The 19,593-nt window shown below is 41.7% G+C and overlaps 2 protein-coding genes across 2 annotated transcripts in view; one reads left to right on the top strand and one right to left on the bottom strand.

Moving 5' to 3' along the window:
• The window catches only part of LOC124544678 (rabankyrin-5-like), a 426,179-nt gene that overhangs the window by 142,955 nt on the left and 263,631 nt on the right, over positions 1-19,593 (bottom strand). Inside the window, exon 7 of the mRNA XM_047123303.1 lies at positions 2,560-2,725. Coding sequence (XP_046979259.1) covers positions 2,560-2,725 — 166 coding nt within the window. The remainder of the gene's footprint in view (positions 1-2,559; positions 2,726-19,593) is intronic.
• The window catches only part of LOC124544679, a 151,086-nt gene continuing 143,022 nt past the window's right edge, over positions 11,530-19,593 (top strand). Inside the window, exon 1 of the mRNA XM_047123304.1 lies at positions 11,530-11,685. Coding sequence (XP_046979260.1) covers positions 11,649-11,685 — 37 coding nt within the window. The 5' untranslated portion in view covers positions 11,530-11,648. The remainder of the gene's footprint in view (positions 11,686-19,593) is intronic.

Raw genomic sequence — 19,593 nt, forward strand, 5'->3', positions numbered from 1 at the left:
TAGCAGGGAAAAGAAGGCAACCAGCAGAAAAAAAGGAGAATATGTTCCTCTTTGAGAGATTCTGATGAAAAATGGAGAACCAGTTGCCTCAAAATCCATTCTGCCTTGCTCACTGAAAAATTTGACATGCGAACATATTAACACATTTTTGTACTGAAAGAGAGTAGCAGAGAGACAGAGGAAGTGAAAGGATGAGAGGAAGAGGAAGAGAAAGGAGACACTGCCAGTGGGAGAGGAAGAGAAAAAAGATGATGGGGGGGAGAGTGGCAGTGAACGGAAGATGGATGGATGGGATGGAGATAGAAGCAGTGGGAGTGAAAGAGAGAGGAGCAGTAGAAATGAAAAATATAGATGAGTGCGGACCACATATGGGCTTGAAGGAGGGGGAGGTGAACTCTCCCAGATCAGTGTTTAGCATACAGGTATAGAGGAGGGAACATTTTGGACTGAAATTTTAAACACATGGGAACAGAGGAAAAAATAAATTTGAGCTGCTGCAGTACAGTGGAGACAGGGGGAAGAACTGGAATACGAACAGTACATTCAACCTATTGTTGAGGTAACAATGATACATAGGGGTCACTAAGTTACATGTTCATCATGCATCCAGCACTGTTTTTGTTGGAAGCTGGCCAGGCCCTGAAAGATGATTGGAAGTGATTTCACTATGTCGCTAACTACAAGTGGAATGACATGGTGTGTGCTGCCAATGTTTACTTTCACTTTGACAGTACAGCCCAACAGTAGTTTGAGAATAACAGGTAAGAGCTGGGACAAATTTCAAGAATATGTTACAAATGCATTTGGTGACAATCAGCATTGAGTCCGCACAGCAAAGAGCCACTGAGGAACAGAAGCCAACACCAAGTGGAACCAACAGAGTCGTTTGTACAGAGTGTTTTGGCACTGTGTCACACAGTGAACTCAAGTAAGTTGAAATTGAACAAAGTTTTACAGCTAATGAAGAGTGAGGCAGAGGACGTCTACTAGGACTTCTTTTGAAGGGTGTCACCACAACAGAGAACTTCATGGCAGCCATAGAAGTCATCTGAAGTTTACTGCCTGGTTGTTAAAACACATAACGAGGCAAGAAGCCATTAACATTTAGATGCAATCCCAAAATATCACAGAATATTTCCATATCAACAAATGTAGGCTATCTTTAAATCGTTCTATAGCTAATGTGGGAGGCCAGTTGAAACAGGTGATTATTCCTTTGGAAAAAAAAAACACTGACTTCGCATAAAAGTTATATAGTCTTTACGGGAATATAATAAGAATGAACTTTGCATTACCAGTATGGACTTTCCACAATAATCAGAGTGAAATTAAATTTGTCTATTCCAATATTTAACACAGTATTTGTGGTCTGTGTCACCTGTCTCAGTAAAGAAAATGTTGTTTTGATTAAGTAATTAGTTAACAATCACTGCAAAAGCACCAAGTCAAGTTATATTTATAGAAATTTCAATATGAACTTAACTTACAAGTATCTTGGAGTGTGCTTGTCAGAGTTATGAAGTGGAGTAACAGGTTTTAGGAATACAAAGATAATTTGGTGGTAGGGTTTGCAGGTACCTCCTAACATGTGGTTTGAGTTTAAACAGGATGGAGAGAGCCACATATACACAATGTGAACTTGCTTTACATGAACGGGCATAATTAAATTTAATCAACAATGCTTAAGCACAGATCAATGATTACCTTTCATAAAAAAGTAGTGAATTGCTATTAATACAATGCAGGCATCTGAAATAACTGAAAAATTGTCGTTGCAGAGAGTACTGTATTGTAGTAAATGGCTGTCGTGACCAATATTATAATGGTTAGAATTACGGACAGTAGTAAATACAGTGGGAACAGTTTATATATATAAGCTAGGCACTTTTCAACTTTGCATGTAATGATTCTCAAGTATGAATCAGACAATACAGGGTAGAGAGTTGTTATTTACCACCTGCATAAACTGTAATTGTGATAGCAGAAATTTGCTGCTGAAAACCACAGGAAATCAACAAGGAAATAATTCTCTAAAGGAAAAGGCACAGGTCAAAATCATGGTTGCCCATAAGCGAACTGTCCTGAAGTAGGACAGCACACTACTTAATATTACCTAGGAGAAAACACATAAGCATTACAGCAAATGCCATCTCTTCCGGGTCTTGCTCAGTCTTCATATGTATTGTCAACTGCAAATGACACACAATATTTTCTCTCAGGAATGTGTTCTTCCCCAGCAATTAGTACTAGTCAGCGATGTTGCGATTGGACCAAACTGACTCTCAGCAACTAACAAAGACAAACAATAATGTTTCGACAGACAGTACCGATACTCAAAAGCTATGATTGAAATTTATCCTGGTTTAACAGACAGTGATTTTTTGCAGCTGTATCAACATACAATTTAACTGATTACCTCTACCTACATATAATGTTAATATTTTTGTAGTAATTATCATGACCACAACAGCTACATAACATATGTTACTTATCAGTACATTGATCCTGTCCTTTATTCAACTATTCATTAATTTTAATTAAAAATGTATGATGGCTCACCTCTGTCAATAGCACGATGCAGGAGCGTGTATCCTTGGCTGTCCCTTGCATCAAGATCAGCCTTATGTTCCACCAAAGTGCGAGCAATACTAGTTTGATGATCACGAAGGGCTAAGTCCAATGGAAGATCACCACGAACGTCTAACTGGTTTAATTTTACTCCCAGCTGAAACATGCAAAAGGCAATATCTTCATTAAACATGTGTAACTGCAGAAGTATTACCTCTCACAGGTAAAAAGCAGATAAAACATAAATTTTGAGTCATTATATAATTTCGTTTAACATAACTTTCATATAACGGAATCTTCTATACTGACAACTTTTACTTGTACTCATTCTTAGCATACTACTGGTAAAATTTTAACAAAGCAATTCATCAGTAACCAAATGGACACAGTTTTGTGTGTGTGTGTGTGTGTGTGTGTGTGTGTGTAGGGTCATTATGGCTACTATTTCAGCCATTAACATCCACCTATATGTCAGAGTCCGTTCAAGAGTCGTATATCTCCTCAAGGTGCATTCTTTAAGGAAGGATCGCCATGCACCCTTCTTGCCACACTGTTACCCTGCATTCATTTCAGTCACTGCACTCCAGGCAACTGTGTGTGCAACCTGCCAGCATGATGACGCCATAGGCCAAAAGCCAATGATTCCACCTTTCTCAAAGTCCAACAGATGGTGATAAGTTGCACATGTACATCTGGGAATGCTGTGTTAGCATATAACTCGAAAATTTCCAGTAAGGTCAGATACATCCAATAACCATTACATACTTGCACCATTCTTCATCTAGGACAACAACTTTTACTGTTCTGAAAACAAGTTAAAATAAGTATGAAATTTTGATCAACATGCATCACAGGCATGTAAATACAGAGTAACCAGTTTGATATTGTTAACAGTCAAGGTGCTCATGGTACCTCCATTTCCATCATTTTGTAAAACATGAAGGTTACTCAAATGAGGTATCAACAGTTCAAGTAGTATGTTTTTCTGTAGAGTTTCTGGCTGAAGGAGAAATATGCATATTGTCACTCTGGAAAATTAACTGAAATTTTTATCAACCATGGCTTCTTTTACTTATTTGCATTTGTGTCTGTGAGAAATTCAGCAACACAATGCACCCTCCTAATAACTCCTGACCTGGGTCAGACCACCACCCGCTAAAAAATTTAAAAAAATAATAAAAATAAAAAATTTAAAAATCACGCAGCCTCAGTCCTATTGCATACATGCGGGATGTCATTTCACCATTAGATTTGTCCATCTTGAACCCAGGCTCTGACCAACCTCCACGAGTCAAGGGTGCAGGTCGAGCAGTCATCGATCAGAATGGCTCCTCTGACCTTTCAGACTCTCATCTCTCTCATTGCATCATGTGCCACTGTAGGCGAAAGACAGTATGAAATGAATTATGATGATAGTCCACCAGAGCTGCTACTAGGTAGGTGCATGTAATTTAATTATTTGCAAGTGTAACGCTCTCCACAGTAAAGTTACATATTGAAAGATGGCAGATATACTATTTTTCTTATTAATTTTATTGACTATGGCATTTACTAATATTTGCATTTACACAATTGTAAATTATATTTAATTTATCCCCAGCAATACAAATGGAATGGGGTACTTTATGCCCACCTTTTGTAAATATTGTAATCTAATTGTGTACTTTATATTTTAAAATTTTGAAGGAACTTTTTGTTTTTAAAGAATTCTGTTATAAAATTTTATAACTGCATTAAACTTTTTCACTCCAACTTAATGCAAGATTTCAAGTATAACTGAGATGGTAGCAGACGCGACTATTCACAACAAATGTCATATCCAATATTTTCTTGTCCTAAACTCCTCTTATAGTATCTCTTTAAAAAGCATGTTGTTAATAAAAGCGAAGAACAGCTAACAAAATTTTTATTTTATTAAATTTTAATGTGTTGGTCACACTGTAGCTGTCTCAACAACCAGAAAATCTGGAGCATCCTCCCATGCTGACTGACTCCTGTTCATGGGCTACATCAATTTTTGATATGACTATTTGTTGTACAAAACTGATGGAATATAATGTGTTCTCTTAAAATTATGGTTGTATCTATATTCAGACTCCGCTTTTTAATTTTTCGAAAAACATCATTAATTTCTTCTGTTGCTTGTTCTCTAAAGGAATTTATTAACAACATAAGTATTACCTACAAAAAGTGCAAATTCTGCTTGATGAATGTTAAATCAAAGGTCATTCACATACCATGTATAAGAAGTAGCAGTGTACCCAAAACTGAACTCAGTGTGACTCCATGATGCCAAAACCCATTTGCCCAGAAACTTCACTCAGTGGAACAGGGCCAATCTAAGAACACATGTCTCGACTTATTCTTTGATATTCGACTGTTTCTTAGAAAATGACAGTCACTGTTTTCGAGGTACTTTACACTTATCAGCCACAACATTATGACCACCCACCTAACAGCCGGTGTGTCCACCTTTGGCATGTATTAACAGAGGTGATGTGTTGTAGCATGGAAGCAATGGGCCTTGGTAGGTTGCTGGAGGGAACTGGCATCACATCTGTACACACAAGTCATCTAATTCCCATAAATTCCGGGGAGGGGGCGATGAACTCTTGACACCATATTCAATCACACCCCAGATGCGATCAATCAGATTGAGATCTGGCGAATTGGGAGAGCAGTACATCAACTGGAACTAGCTACTGTGTTCATCGAACCACTTCATCACACTCCTGGCCTTGTGACATGGCGCATTAGCTTGCTGAAAAATGCCACTACCATAACAAACACGATCGTCATGAAGGGGTGTACGAGCTCTGCAACCTGTGAGCAGCACTCATTGGCCATCATGGTGCCTTGCACGAGCTCTATTGGCCCCACAGATGCCCACATGAATGTTCCCCAGACCGTAACACAGCCGCTATCAGTTTGTATCTGTCCCACAGCATAGGTGGCAAGGAGGTGTTGGCCTGGAAGATGTCACGTCCAGTGCCGATGGTCATATGCCCATTTCAGCTGTAGTTGCCGATGTCATGGTGTTAACATTGGCACATGCATGAATTGTTGGCAGCTGATGCCCATCGTTAGGAGTGTGTTCGGTGCACTGTGTGTTCAGATACACTTGTACTCTGATGTTCGTTCCGCCACAGTACACTGCCTGTCTTGTGTTACCAGTCTGAACAGCCTACGACGTTCGACATCTGTAACGAGGAGTGGCCACCCAACTCCATGATGTCTGGACGTGGTTTCACCTTGGTTTTGCCACGTATGAAGACACTCAACACAGTATTCCTTGAATACCCGACACTTCGCACAGTTTGCGAAATGCTCGTGCCAAGCCTCCGGGCCATCACAATCTGCCCTCAGTCAAACTCAGATAGTTCACACCATTCCCCATTCTACACACAGACAGCACTCGCACTTTTAGTACACGCACTGTGCGTCCAACTGGCTAACAGTCATGACAAAGCTATCGGGTTTATACGGATAGTAGGTCGGTGGTCATTATAATCTGGCTGATCAGTGCATAGGCCTTTTAGCGAGTAAATAGTTCGACCAAAGCGGTAGCACAGTGACCATCGCCGCTGTTTCGCAATTTTGAGCTTCCTTGTTCGAAACCCGATTGTTATTTTTATTTTTCATCTACCCAGCCATGTTCTTAGAAGATTACTACACAATCGATTTCCATTGTATACTGAAATAATGTTGTCCCAACTCGTCTACTCATTGTGTGTCTGATGAATGAATTTTAAAAAAATGAATAAATGGCAAAATTATTCAAAAATGTTTTTGGTGAATTTCTGTTGCATATCTCGTTTCATAATCAAGTGCAAGCTCCAGTTTTCGGAAAAGTGATCCGTTATGCGTGGTTTCTCCGAAATTACTGCCAACGATGGAAATCTTCAACAACTTTAACAATGTTTCTTTTCCGAATGAGACTCGTACGAAGAAATGCCACTGTGGCGAACCTGCCTTCATGTGATGCTCGTGGTGTTTACAATTTCTACGTTTTCAATGTATCGTCCAAGTATACGAAAAGAATAAACGCGGAATAAAATAGTAGAGAAATGATGTAAGAATGAAATATAAGAATTTAAAAGGTTTATAGCCCCCGACGATACACACATGCATCATACAATAAATATATGACATGGTGAAACCCAGTTCTTATTTTATAATAGATGTAACGCCCGCCCTTGTATCACATAACGTAACAAGAAACATTCGTGTAGTAACGTTCTACGGACATGAGCATATAAATGATAAAATAAAAATAAACAAAAATAATAAACTGGTTTCTAACACTGGGTGCTAAAGTGGACGGTCTCGAAGCTAGCCATTGTGCCACTATTTCGAATGAGATGATCGCGTTCTAAAAGGCATCTAAATTATGTCAAAAACGTTGACAGTCATTTTGTCACAAACGACCCAGCATCTACGGATATGGTTCAAATGGCTCTGAGCACTATGGGACTTAACTTCTGAGGTCATCAGTCACCTAGAACTTAGAACTACTTAAGCCTAACTAACCTAAGGACATCACACACATCCATGCCCGAGGCAGAATTCGAACCTGCGACCATAGCGGTCGCGCGGTTCCAGGCTGTAGCGCCTAGAACTGCTCGCCCACTCTGGCCGGTTCTACAGATATGCTGAGATATCTGCTTGGTTATTTTGACATTTGAAGTGTCTGGGAAATCAGAAAAAAATTGTGGTAAGGTCTTAAAGGGACCAAACTGCTGAGGTCATCGGTCCCTAAGCTTACGCATTACTTAATCTAACTTAAGTTAACGCTAAGGGCAACGCACACACCCATTCCCGAGGGAGGACTCCTCGAACCAGGGGGGTGAGGTGGGGGGGGGGGGGAGAGGGGGGGGGGAGCCTCGGAGGAGTGTCTCGAACATTGTAGCCCATCATTTTTAACTTTCTGTATACAGCCTAAGTGCTACCTGGGCTGCTGGTAGCACATTGGGACTCACGACTGCTATTTTCATGCGATTTTTTACAACTACCGGCCGCAATGCTCAAGGTCTGCCTGATCTTGTTTAGCTATCATTATTCCTTCGCGTTTCTGTTTCAGTCACATCACCAACAGCCGACTTGGGCAGCTTTAGAAGGATTGAAATGTCCCTGATGGATCTATAACAGACAATGAATTGTCCACGTTCGAAGTAACTGAGCTCTCCAAACCGACCCATTCTGCTGTTACTGCCTTTCTACTGTCTCCCGCGTCCTTTTACACTGGCATCTAGACGTCGATTCCACATTACATGGGGCAGTTCAGATAGTGAACTAATTACAGCGCACACAGAGGCATTTAAGCAATCACTCTTCCAGGTTTATAGGTGTATGGAACGGGAAGAACTTCCAATACGTGGTACAATGTGAAGTACTATCCGTATTGCACTTCCCAGCAGGGATGATTTGAGGTTGCGCGATGCCTGAAGCATCTATTTAGCAATGTGCACTCAAATTTTTAACACATTATTTTAAGGCCTACTTATGAGAAGGTACCATCTAATAAGATTTTATTTCACTTAAGCACTAGCTTTCCCAACGCTTTTATCATAAAAGCGAAATATATATATATATATATATATATATATATATATATATATATATATATATATATTTTTTTTTTTTTTTTTAACTACCTACTTAAGTCGTGTATACAGCGAAACTGACGATGTGAGAAGGATGTTCTTGCTCTTGTTCTCACTAAGTTAGAAGAGTAAGGTAAAGCAATGTTCCATACTTTTACCTTCACTCGAATTGTTGGAAATAGAAAAGGGTTGCCTGCTTTGTTAGTTGGAGACTTGCACCGACTGTATCGAATTTAATAACTGCTCACACTAAAAGTAAAACGGGCCTTAATAATAACTTAGGAACTTGTGAAGTTATTCATACGGACAGAAAAAAGAATTTGGGACGCTCCATAGTACTGTACAGAATATTAAAACGTGGCGACACACCGGTTTGGAACCTGATACATGTTAGCCGTGGAAGACAGATAGGCAACACAGAATGACCACAATGGCGTATTCGAGTGCAAACCATTACATTAAAGTAGGCAAGTAAACTTTACAGGAATGCGTCGAAATATGATAGACAGGCCTACTGTAAATGGACCCTAGCTAAACTTAGTAGTTGGAAAAACAGAATCGCAAAATCACTCTTTCTATCCTGAGAGTCTATTAACAAAGTTTCAAGAACCGGCTTTAAATGATGACTCTAGGAATATACTAAAATTCCCTACGCATCATTCACATTGGGATGGTGAGGATGAGAAGAATAATTAATTACTGCATGCACAAAGGCATTCAATCGTTTTCCCTGCGCTCCATACGTGAATGCAACGGGAAGAAACACAAATAACCGGTACATCTACATTTATATTTTGCAAGCCACCCAACGGTGTGTGGCGGAGGGCACCTTACGTGCCACTGTCATTGCCTCCCTTTCCCGTTCCAGTCGCGTATGGTTCGCGGGAAGAACGACTGCCAAAAAGCCTCCGAGTGCGCTCGAATCTCTCTAATTTTACATTCGTTACCTCCTCGGGAGGTATAAGTAGGGGGAAGCAATATATTCGATACTTCATCCAGAAACGCACCCTCTCGAAACCTGGACAGCAAGCTACACCACGATGCAGAGCGCCTCTCTTGCAGAGTCTGCTACTTGAGTTTGCTAAACATCTCCGTAACTCTAACACGCTTACCAAATAACCCTGTGACGAAACGCGCCGCTCTTCTTTGGATCTTCTCTATCTCCTCTGTCAACCCGACCTGGTACGGATCCCACACTGATGAGCAATACTCAATTATAGATCGAACGAGTGTTTTGTAAGCCATCTCCTTTGTTGATGGACTACATTTTCTAAGGACTCTCCCAACGAATCTCAACCCGGCACCCGCCTTACCAACAATTAATTTTATATGATCATTCCATTTCAAATCGTTCCGTACGCATACACTCAGATATTTTACAGAAGTAACTGCTACCAGTGTTTGTTCCGCTATCATATAATCATACAATAAAGGATCCTTCTTTCTACGTATTCGCAAAACATTTCATTTGTCTATGTTAAGGGTCAGTTGCCACTCCCTGCACCAAGTGCCTATCCGCTGCAGATCTTCCTGGATTTCGCTGCAATTTTCTAATGCTGCAGCTTCTCTGTACATTACAGCATCATCCACGAAAAGCCGCATGGAACTTCCGACACGATTTACTAGGTCATTTATATATATTGTGAAAAGCAATGGTCCCATAACACTCCCCTGTGGCACGCCAGAGGTTACTTTAATGTCTGTAGACGTCTCTCCACAGAGAAAAACATGCTGTGTTCTATTTGATAAAAACTCTTCAATCCAGCCACACAGCTGGTCTGATATTCCGTAGGCTCTTACTTTGTTTATCAGGCGACAGTGCGGAACTGTATCGAACGCCTTCCGGAAGTCGAGAAAAATAGCATCTACCTGGGAGCCTGTATCTAATATTTTCTGGGTCTCATGAACAAATAAAGCGAGTTGGGTCTCACACGATCGCTGTTTCCGGAATCCATGTTGATTCCTACAGAGTAGATTCTAGGTTTCTAGAAATGACATGATACGCGAGCAAAAAACATGTTCTAAAATTCTACAACAGATCGATGTCAGAGATATAGGTCTATAGTTTTGCGCATCTGCTCGACGACACTTCTTGAAGACTGGGAGTACCTGTGCTCTTTTCCAATCATTTGGAACCTTCCGTTCCTCTAGAGACTTGCGGTACACGGCTGTTCGAAGGGGGGCAAGTTCTTTCGCGTACTCTGTGTAGAATCGAATTGGTATCTCGTCAGGTCCAGTGGACTTTCCTCTGTTGAGTGATCTGAGTTGCTTTTCTATTCCTTGGACACTTATTTTTCCGTTTGTGCAAGGATTTAGAGAAGAAACTGCAGTGCGGTCTTCCTCTGTGAAACAGCTTTGGAAAAAGGTGTTTAGTATTTCAGCTTTACGCGTGTCATCCTCTGTTTCAATGCCATCATCATCCCAGAGTGTCTGGATATGCTTTTTCGAGCCACTTACTGATTTAACGTAAGACCAGACCTTCCTAGGATTTTCTGTCAAGTTGCTACATAGAATTTTACTTTCTAATTCACTGAACGTTTCACGCATAGCCCTCCTTACGCTAACTTTGACATCGTTTAGCTTCTGTTTGTCTGAGTGGTTTTGGCTGCGTTTAAACTTGCAGTGAAGCTCTCTCTATTTTCGCAGTAGTTTGCTAACTTTGTTGTTGAACCACGGTGGGTTTTTCCCGTCCCTTACAGTTTTACTCGGTACGTACCTGTCTAAAACGCATTTTACGATTGCCTTGAACTTTTTCCATAAACACTCAACATTGTCCGTGTCGGATCAGAAATTTTCGTTTTGATCTGTTAGGTAGTCTGAAATCTGCCTTCTATTACTCTTGGTAAACAGATAAACCTTCCTCCCTTTTTTTATAATCCTATTTACTTCCGTATTCAGGGATGCTGCAACGGCCTTATGATCACTGATTCCCTGTTCTGCGCTTACAGAGTCAAAAAGTTCGGGTCTGTTTGTTACCAGTAGGTCCTCTGCACCTCACGGTGGTGTGCAGAATACAGATTCAAACGCAGAAGATGTCTATCAGCGCACTTGGCGGCACACCACAGCAGTTTCGCCATGCAAGTCGAGATCAGGCGAATTAACCCCTAGCTGGACCGAAGCACCGTGTAAATTCTTTCTGCATCGCGTTGCCCGTGCGCAATTTACTATGTGTGAGAAACCCTGATGTAGACGTAGCAGCGTGAGGGTTTGGGGGCAGATAGACGCCGGCAGTGCGGCGTGCACAGCGCTCCAGTACACCTCCCCCCTCCCCTCCGCCCACCCACTCCCCGCTCCAACCGAAGACAGCTAGCAGGGTGGCGATCAGCTGGCTGTGGCTGTGGGCTGGGAGCCAGTCAGCGGCAAGCAGCCGAACCGCTCACACGGTACGAAAACGACCGCGAGTGCCCGGCACAGGCCGAGCTGTGCCCGCCGCGCCACCATGCACACGGACTGAGACAGACGACGCGTCGCCTTACCATGTCGCCGTGCCTGCTTCTTGTCCTGCTGTGCGCAGGTGAGTCCCACTGACCTAGCAGGAACCACTGGCGATGTCATTCGAACGACTTGAGTCAAGAGGCACTGAAGGACAGCTCATCTTAGTTCTGGATAAATACACTGCAATCGCGCAAAAATAGGAAATAAATTTGAAACATTTGGTCCGCCAGACTGTCGCATCTACTAAGGGGAGTTGGAACGCCCTATCCCTACAATGTTAAATTTAGTGACTTGGCTTCCCTGTATTTCAGGAACCACTGTAGCCACTGACATGAAAATTTTACAGGGCATTAAACTGTATGTTCTGAGTCTACTGAACTAAAATAATTGTATTTCCGCCACTGCTTTCGGAAATACAATTTTTTAACTACACGGTTAAAATTGTGTGCACTGTTATCCTAAATAATTTTAATTATACTTAACATTATGATCTTCTTTTAGTTCAGTAGACTCAGGATATGTATGTTAGTACTCCCCGAAAATTTTAATACTCTACACGAAGTGGTTTCTCAGATTTAGGGAAAAATGCTACATAAAATGTAAATTTTCAGGAACGGCTTCTAAAGTTTCAAAAGACTGTACCTCAATATAGGCTTAATTTTTTATTTTTAGTTACTCAGAAGCACCCAGCACATACTGTGTATCATCCACTTGATCTTTTTCCAACTTTTTTCTTCTTTCTGGACTCCTTAGTGGCCAACTGTGCTGCATACTCTGCTTCATAAATGCGAACCTTGTCCTTCCGTTCAAGTTCTCTGATCCCATTCGCTCCAGGATTAATTCCCATATGCTGTAGCACTTCCACCCTACCAATGCTGCCATCATTAAAAGCAGTAACAGCATCTCCGACCCCCACTTTACTGTCTTCATTCCAACAAAAACAATTTTTGGTAAGCGGGTGCATATAAGATTATTGAACGACTCACTGGGATTTTGAGTCTAACAATCCAGACACTTCTTCAGTAATTCAGGATTTGCCAGGTCTCTGTAAATAGGTTTTATGATATACATGACCTGCTCGGATGGAATGTTTATGGCTGTATGAACTGTTTGAGTACTGGGCATTGCGGTAATTGCACCATGAATCAGGTCCAAGACGGCACAGGTGGTGTACTGGTCTTTCATCAGTTGACAGTCTGTGGAAGAAGGTAGCCCATACTGCCTGCTTCAATTTCAACAAATCCTCAGTATTACTTCTAATGGCCGTCCCATTGTACTTCCTCAATCATTTTGTCGGTCAGCCTGTCTCTGTTAGCTGTTAGCACTCCGACATACAACGCGTGTTTATTATACTATGAAACGATACGATACTGTTTTTGACAGTGCTACCAATACAAACACGTAATTTAACCTTTATAATACAGCAGTCCACAGCCTTCTATGTAAAAAAAAATATCGATTTTACTAGATCTTGAAGTAATGCACGCAAAAATTTTAACATTTTCAACTGGTGTAGATTGTATTTAAAAAATAAAATATTTACCATGTGAGTTTATAAGTGATATATGTATATCACTTTATTCGGAAATTTGCAAATTTTATAATGAGATAAAAATCCGAAAATGTAAAAAAAATATTTTTTTTCGTTCTAACTCCCCTTAGGTAACTAGGGGAAGTGCTATTCATAGATGCGAAACTGAACGATTACAGAAAGTAAGAAGCAGGAAGAGCAAATTGGTAGGGAGTATTATGAGAAAATTGAACTGCCCTGCCACGGAGAATGTCCAAGCAACTCGACCAGCCTACTCCAGCGTTTCTTACTGAGCAAGTTGGCATAGTGGTAATGATACCTCTCTGTAGACATATACACTAACCTTAGGCATGCTCTTGGCTGTGGGCAGTTCCTTACTCAAGATACGATCTTCGCAAACTGAACCTGCATCATATCATTTTGTAGCAAGCCAGAACGTGTAATACATATGTAATAGTAGCAAGGGTACTCACATCTATACTGTACGTCGTGAAATCTCGAAAAATATTTCGTCACCATTCTACCTGCAATTGAATATCCCAGAAGGCTCTGCAGTCTAAAGTCTGAGATTTCTTCTTAACGAAAGTTTCACCAAAGTGGAAAAAAAGATATTCGTAATCATTTTCTGCTTCAGCGACATCTAGCATGCTTGGACAAGCGCATTTTCTATTGTCATCAGAGCCAAAAATACTTCAGTGTCTACTTCCGTTCTCCAATGGTGACTTTGTCTCCTTTGGAGATACCAAGTGAACCGCCACTTCTTTTCTTCAAAATCAATGAAATGAACGATATCATAAAATACGTTTGTACTTCTTTGACGTAATTTTTGCACATGTTTTATGTACAATGGTACGTCATTTCGAGTAAACAATCACTATGTTTACATGCAGCTCCAAAACCGTATTTCGTAAACCTATTTCCCTGTATGACAACTGGTTGTTCACGTAAACACTCCAAAATCGATCCTGGAAATCCTGTTCTAGCTGCCAGTTTTCACTACTACAACCGATTTTCGCTTCCACGTAAACGCACAAGCGTTTTTGAATCGTGCTCGCTTGCCAGGTTGAGTCATGCTGAAAATTTTCGGACAAGATAGACGCAGTGACTTTTTGTGCAGTGAAGGTGAAGTATAAATGTTAGAAGTTCTGTACCTCGAATATTTAACTGAAGAGAAATGGCAATTGTCTTGGAAAAATCAGAAACTTGTACAGCTGCTTTCCAGACGCCGTATTTGACTCTGCTAACCGAAATTCGGTTTTCGTCTTCTGGAAGACGTGTCATGTGTATGTGTGCTTTGTTTTCTTTCTCGCAGTCAGTGTTAACAGAAAACAGGAAATTTGAATTCATGAATTATGGGCTTATGGTTATAATATTACTCCTCCTCCTCCTCCTCCTACTACTACTACTACTACTACCACCACCACGGGATCTGAATTGACCGAAACTTTGTAATCCTACCCGTTTGCAGACTGAGGCTACGAGAAATGTCGTCACTCTCATAGTGTAGCCGCAGGAGAAGCCTTTCATTCTTCCGTGTACCAACGATCCCAACCGAATTACCCATTTGTTTTTAAGCGTCTTCAATTCCCAATCAAGGACTCATTGGCAATAACAGTAAACGAGGTTCAAGGTCAGCTAGAGGGACTGGACAGGGGGGATGGGCAGAAGGAGGGGAGTGGATATAAAGAGGAATATATATATATATAGCAATTGCGAAACTCTGCCGTGTTCGCTAGCACTTTATACACTCAGTAGTAGAATTACTGAGACCATGACTCTTCGGATACTGTCATTATCAGTTTCCACCTTCTGGAAAGGAGAGCACTCTACGTACCGACGACTGCATGTTAAGTGATATTTTTCAAATACTTATGACATGTGTGGCACCACATGAAAAAAAATACAGTCAGTCCAAAAAGTTTCTGGATTGGATTACTAAAAACCAGAAAACTTTAATGCTTCATGTATTGTACATACTCTCCCTTAACTTGAGTACGACGCTCAGAACGTTCATACAACCGTGTGAAACTATCACGCAAGTCCTCCTTTGGGATGTTGTTCAACTCACGCCTCACATTGGCTTGAATGTCTGCACTTCGTTGTTTTGTGCCAGGTTCGTAATGGGTAACACCAAGTTCTTTCCAGAAAAGAATGGACGAAGTTTTTGCATTTCAATCAAGTCGCGGCAGACGTCTACGCCTCGACAGTTTCGTTAAGGAGTCAAGATGTGCGGGACAAACTTTGCACACATTCTCCTCTTCTTCAAGACGTTCTGGAGAATGCACTGTACATATGATTTAGGAATGTCGCTGCAGTACAATTTGTGACAATGAGATTGATAGACTACAGTTACGCTACAGTTACACGTCTCTTAGTCAACACTGCCAGCTCACAACCTGTGGCCAGGGGAGATCGACACTTCATCGTCCTGCTCACAAAGTCAATCCAGGACGATGTGGGCTGTGTGAACAGGGGCCGTGTAGCCTTGGAACACAGTATCGCCATCGGGGAAGAAACACTACGCTACTATGTGATGGACCTGATCAGCCAAAGTGGTCACATAATCCTTGGCAGTAAAGCTGCCTTGACGAATATCCATAGGGTCCATGGAATACCACAGTATGACTGCCCAAATCATCAACGAACCCTCGCCAAGATTAACTCTTGGAACCTAAACTCAGCCAGAAGTTGAGAATCGCGTGAAAAAAATGTTCAAATGTGTGTGAAATCTTATGGGACTTAACTGCTACGGTCATCAGTCCCTAAGCTTACACCCTACTTAACCTAAATTATCCTAGGGACAAACATACACACCCATGCCCGAGAGAGGACTCGAACCTCCGCCGGGACCAGCCGCACAGTCTATGACTGCAGCGCCTTAGACCGCTCGGCTAATCCCGCGCGGCAAAATCGTGTGAAGCAAGACTCATCCGACCAAATAAGATTCTTCCAGGTTTTAATACTTCAGCACGACTTCTTCTGTGTTTCAGTGACTTTTCAACTGTCATCCTCTTTAATTTTCTTCACAATCTTCTTCAACGACCATCTGTCACGATCAGTCGTTGTGACTTGGTGACGATGTTTCTCCGCGTTTCACGTCTGAGGTATTAAGCCCGCCATTTGTACCTATTTTCATGTATTCGAGCACTTTATATTTTTTTTAATAAATACTTCTACCAGATTCTGTAACTGTTTTAAATTTCTCCAATTACATTTAATACAAATATTTAAGTCCAGCAGCAGAAGCAACTTTTCACTCTCACAATCAGTGTCATCAGATTCTGAAACCTACTTACACATCAATATATCTCTAACAAGAGTGTTGTTAATTAAAGTAAAAAACAAGCAACGAAATTCAGAGAATCACTGTCAGCCGGGTATACAATCAGAAACTTTGTCGTCATTCATGTTACACTTGAGCTGCAGAAACTTTTGCATCATTCGTGTGACACTTGAGCTGCTAAGTTACCCGTCCATAAATCCTGGATTATGTTAAGACTGAACTTCAGCTCCATTGTACCGTCGGATGATAATATATTCGTACAGCTATTTTTTTCTGTAGGTTATATAGAAAGAGAACATTTTTGTTCACGCCTAAGCAACTGTAATCGTGGCGTCTTGTGACGCTGGATATTTTTTGAACTAGACATAGAAACAACGAAACACGTTTTTACTGTTCTTCCTCCAGCTGCTGTGCGTAGGGAGGAATGCGCCGACTGCAGCAGTAAAGAATTTCACCTGGTCCGTAGACATAACGCGATAAGCGAGCTGCCGTAACAGTTCAAAATGACCTGTACGCGTTTACGAGATGGAAGCTTCCATTGTCGTATTTCTTAGTAACTCATATGGTCGTGCAGGTAAAGGACGCTGACATACGCACATGTGGTGCGGTTATCTTCATGGAACCCCAGCAGACGGCGATAACGTCACGCCAAAACAGCACGGAAGGATAATTGGATAATATTGTGTGTGTGTGTGTGTGTGTGTGTGTGTGTGTGTGTGTGCGTGTGCGTGTGCGTGTGCGTGTGCGTGTGCGTGTGCGTGTACACACACAGGCACTGCCCGGATGTGTACAAATTATGCTTGCGTCACACAAAAAACGAATGGAAAAATGGGACAAAAAGAAGACTTTTTCCAGGCATACGTCTCCTACAAAGGCACTGTTCACTCGACGGCGTGCCAATTACTTCAACCAAAAAAATCAGCGGACCAGATGATGGGAACGTCATAGTTTGCCGAAATATTGTACCCGTTGGACAGAGATCCCATCCGTGAATTATTCTTCCGAATTGCCTCCTGAGAAACGCTCCCCGCCTCATTCCTTTTCAGATCTGAAGAAGATACATGAAGGATCAGTTTTAGTGTGTCAATATTGAAAGGCAAATCCCTATCCGACCAAACGGCTACAGCAAGTAATAACTTTGTAATGATAATCTTGCAAGATCACTAACGTTCTTAAATTGATATTTGCAATTTTTATTGTCACTTATTACGTGTCTTTTGAATAACTGATATAATATCAGTTTTTTAAAGTTTTTCTTGGGCGGGGTTCACAGTCAAAAGAAATTTCTAAATAGAGACAGTGATGACTGTCTTTCAAAATTGTTTGTTTTTAAGAGTCACTATTTCAATTTCGGCCTTTAGCCATCTTCAAATCCAACAAAGCGAAAATTTCGTGCTTTACCACATGTCAAAATAGCAGTCGTGTTTACATGGCCCATCACGTTGGCTGAATATAAAATGCTTCGCAAAACTTTTGGAGGACACAGGCGAAGTAGCGTAACATAGTAACAAATCGGCAGAAATGAATGATAGTGTGGCAGCATGTTGTCATAGTTCCCCCCGTCGCGCACAGGAAGTTTGACCTCACGCCTCAACGCTAAATGGGGTTGGCCTCGCAACACGAGGCAGTTGAAGGGACGAAGACAACACACAGATGAATTCACAAAGACATGAGCCGTCGGGAAACTGGGAGAAGGGAGAAATGTGACTAGTGTAGTCCAGTGGTATCACTCAAGGCATTGTTTAACGCGTATAGGGCGCGTTCGTAACCAACAGCACTGCTGCCGGAAGGAGATGAGGTGGTCGACCACGGACAACTGCGGCAGTGGATGGTCGCTACATCGTGCAACAAGCAAGAAGAGACCACGTCAAATAGTGCTTGTAATTAGAACCACATTTAACAGGCGACAGTCTCACGCTCTACAAGGCAGAGCAGAGGGGTGGTCTCTCTCGGCCGGACGACCAGTATGTTGTGTACCGTTGACGCTAGCACATAGGCCGCACCGTTAGCAGTTTTGCCAAGAGCGTAGGGACTGGACCAAGAATATTGGAGTCACATGCTCTTCTCGGATTGGCAGCAGATTCAGTCCGATTAGTGATTCTGAACGTACTCTCATATGGCGAGAGGTGGGAATATGTAATGAATACAGATACATGGTCGAAGATCATCGTTTTGGTGGTCCAGGTATTACAGTGAAAAAGAGGCATAATGCCGCATGGGTGTACTGACCCCAAAATCTGTGAACACGGTAGCTCACCGGTCAACGTTATAGCAAATTTATACTCCTTCGCAACGTGCGTCAGGGTGCATTTGGCCATCACTTCATTTTTGTGGAAGACAATGCGCGACCACGTCAAACAGCGCACGAGGAGCAGTCATTGGAACGAGAGGATATTCGGCGAATGGACTGGCCTGCTCATTCCCCGACTTAAGTCCCATTGATCACATGTGAGAGACTTTGGGGAGAGGCATTGGAGCCTGTCCACATGTACCAACGACCATCCAGCAGTTGGAGGAATGGAACACCCTACAACAAAGACTCCTTACCAACGATGTGGTCAGCATGGGAGCATTTTGCACAGCATGCACTGCCGTTGGCGATAACCACATATCCTGTTAAGAACCAGCCCTGCGTTTTGTAATGTCCTGATGTCATTTCCGTTCGTGTCATTACCTTCTGTACTACACGGTAGTTATTCTTTTTATGTATGGAGAATTTCTTGGCAGTGACACTTCATGCCAAAGTTAACTTCGTCCTTAAATTTTGTACACCAGTGTATGTTGTAGTTTCTGGGATCCTTTGTGTAAACAATATCGAGCTACCGCACATATCACTGTCTGGTAAGAATATATTCGGAGTCCATCGCCAGACATCAAACGAGAATTGGCTGCGGAAGCTAGTGTAAAACTAGGTTGTGGTCTCTTGGAAGCCGTCAACTCTGGTAAATAGACTGGTTTCCACAAGTGGTAGAAAAAACCACAGAAGTAACGGTAACTCAAAATATTTGCTTTACTAATGAAAGACGGCTCCTGTTGCTGGTTTACATATTTATTTTTAGGTCCACGACCGGTTTCTGATATCACACTGTCTACTTTCAAGAGTATCTGAAAATAACCTGAATGTTACGGTCGAAACCGTTCTTGGACTTGAGAAAGAAGTGTATCAGCAACTG

Source organism: Schistocerca americana, chromosome 8, assembly GCF_021461395.2.
Source record: "Schistocerca americana isolate TAMUIC-IGC-003095 chromosome 8, iqSchAmer2.1, whole genome shotgun sequence".
NCBI classification, from domain to species: domain Eukaryota; kingdom Metazoa; phylum Arthropoda; class Insecta; order Orthoptera; family Acrididae; genus Schistocerca; species Schistocerca americana.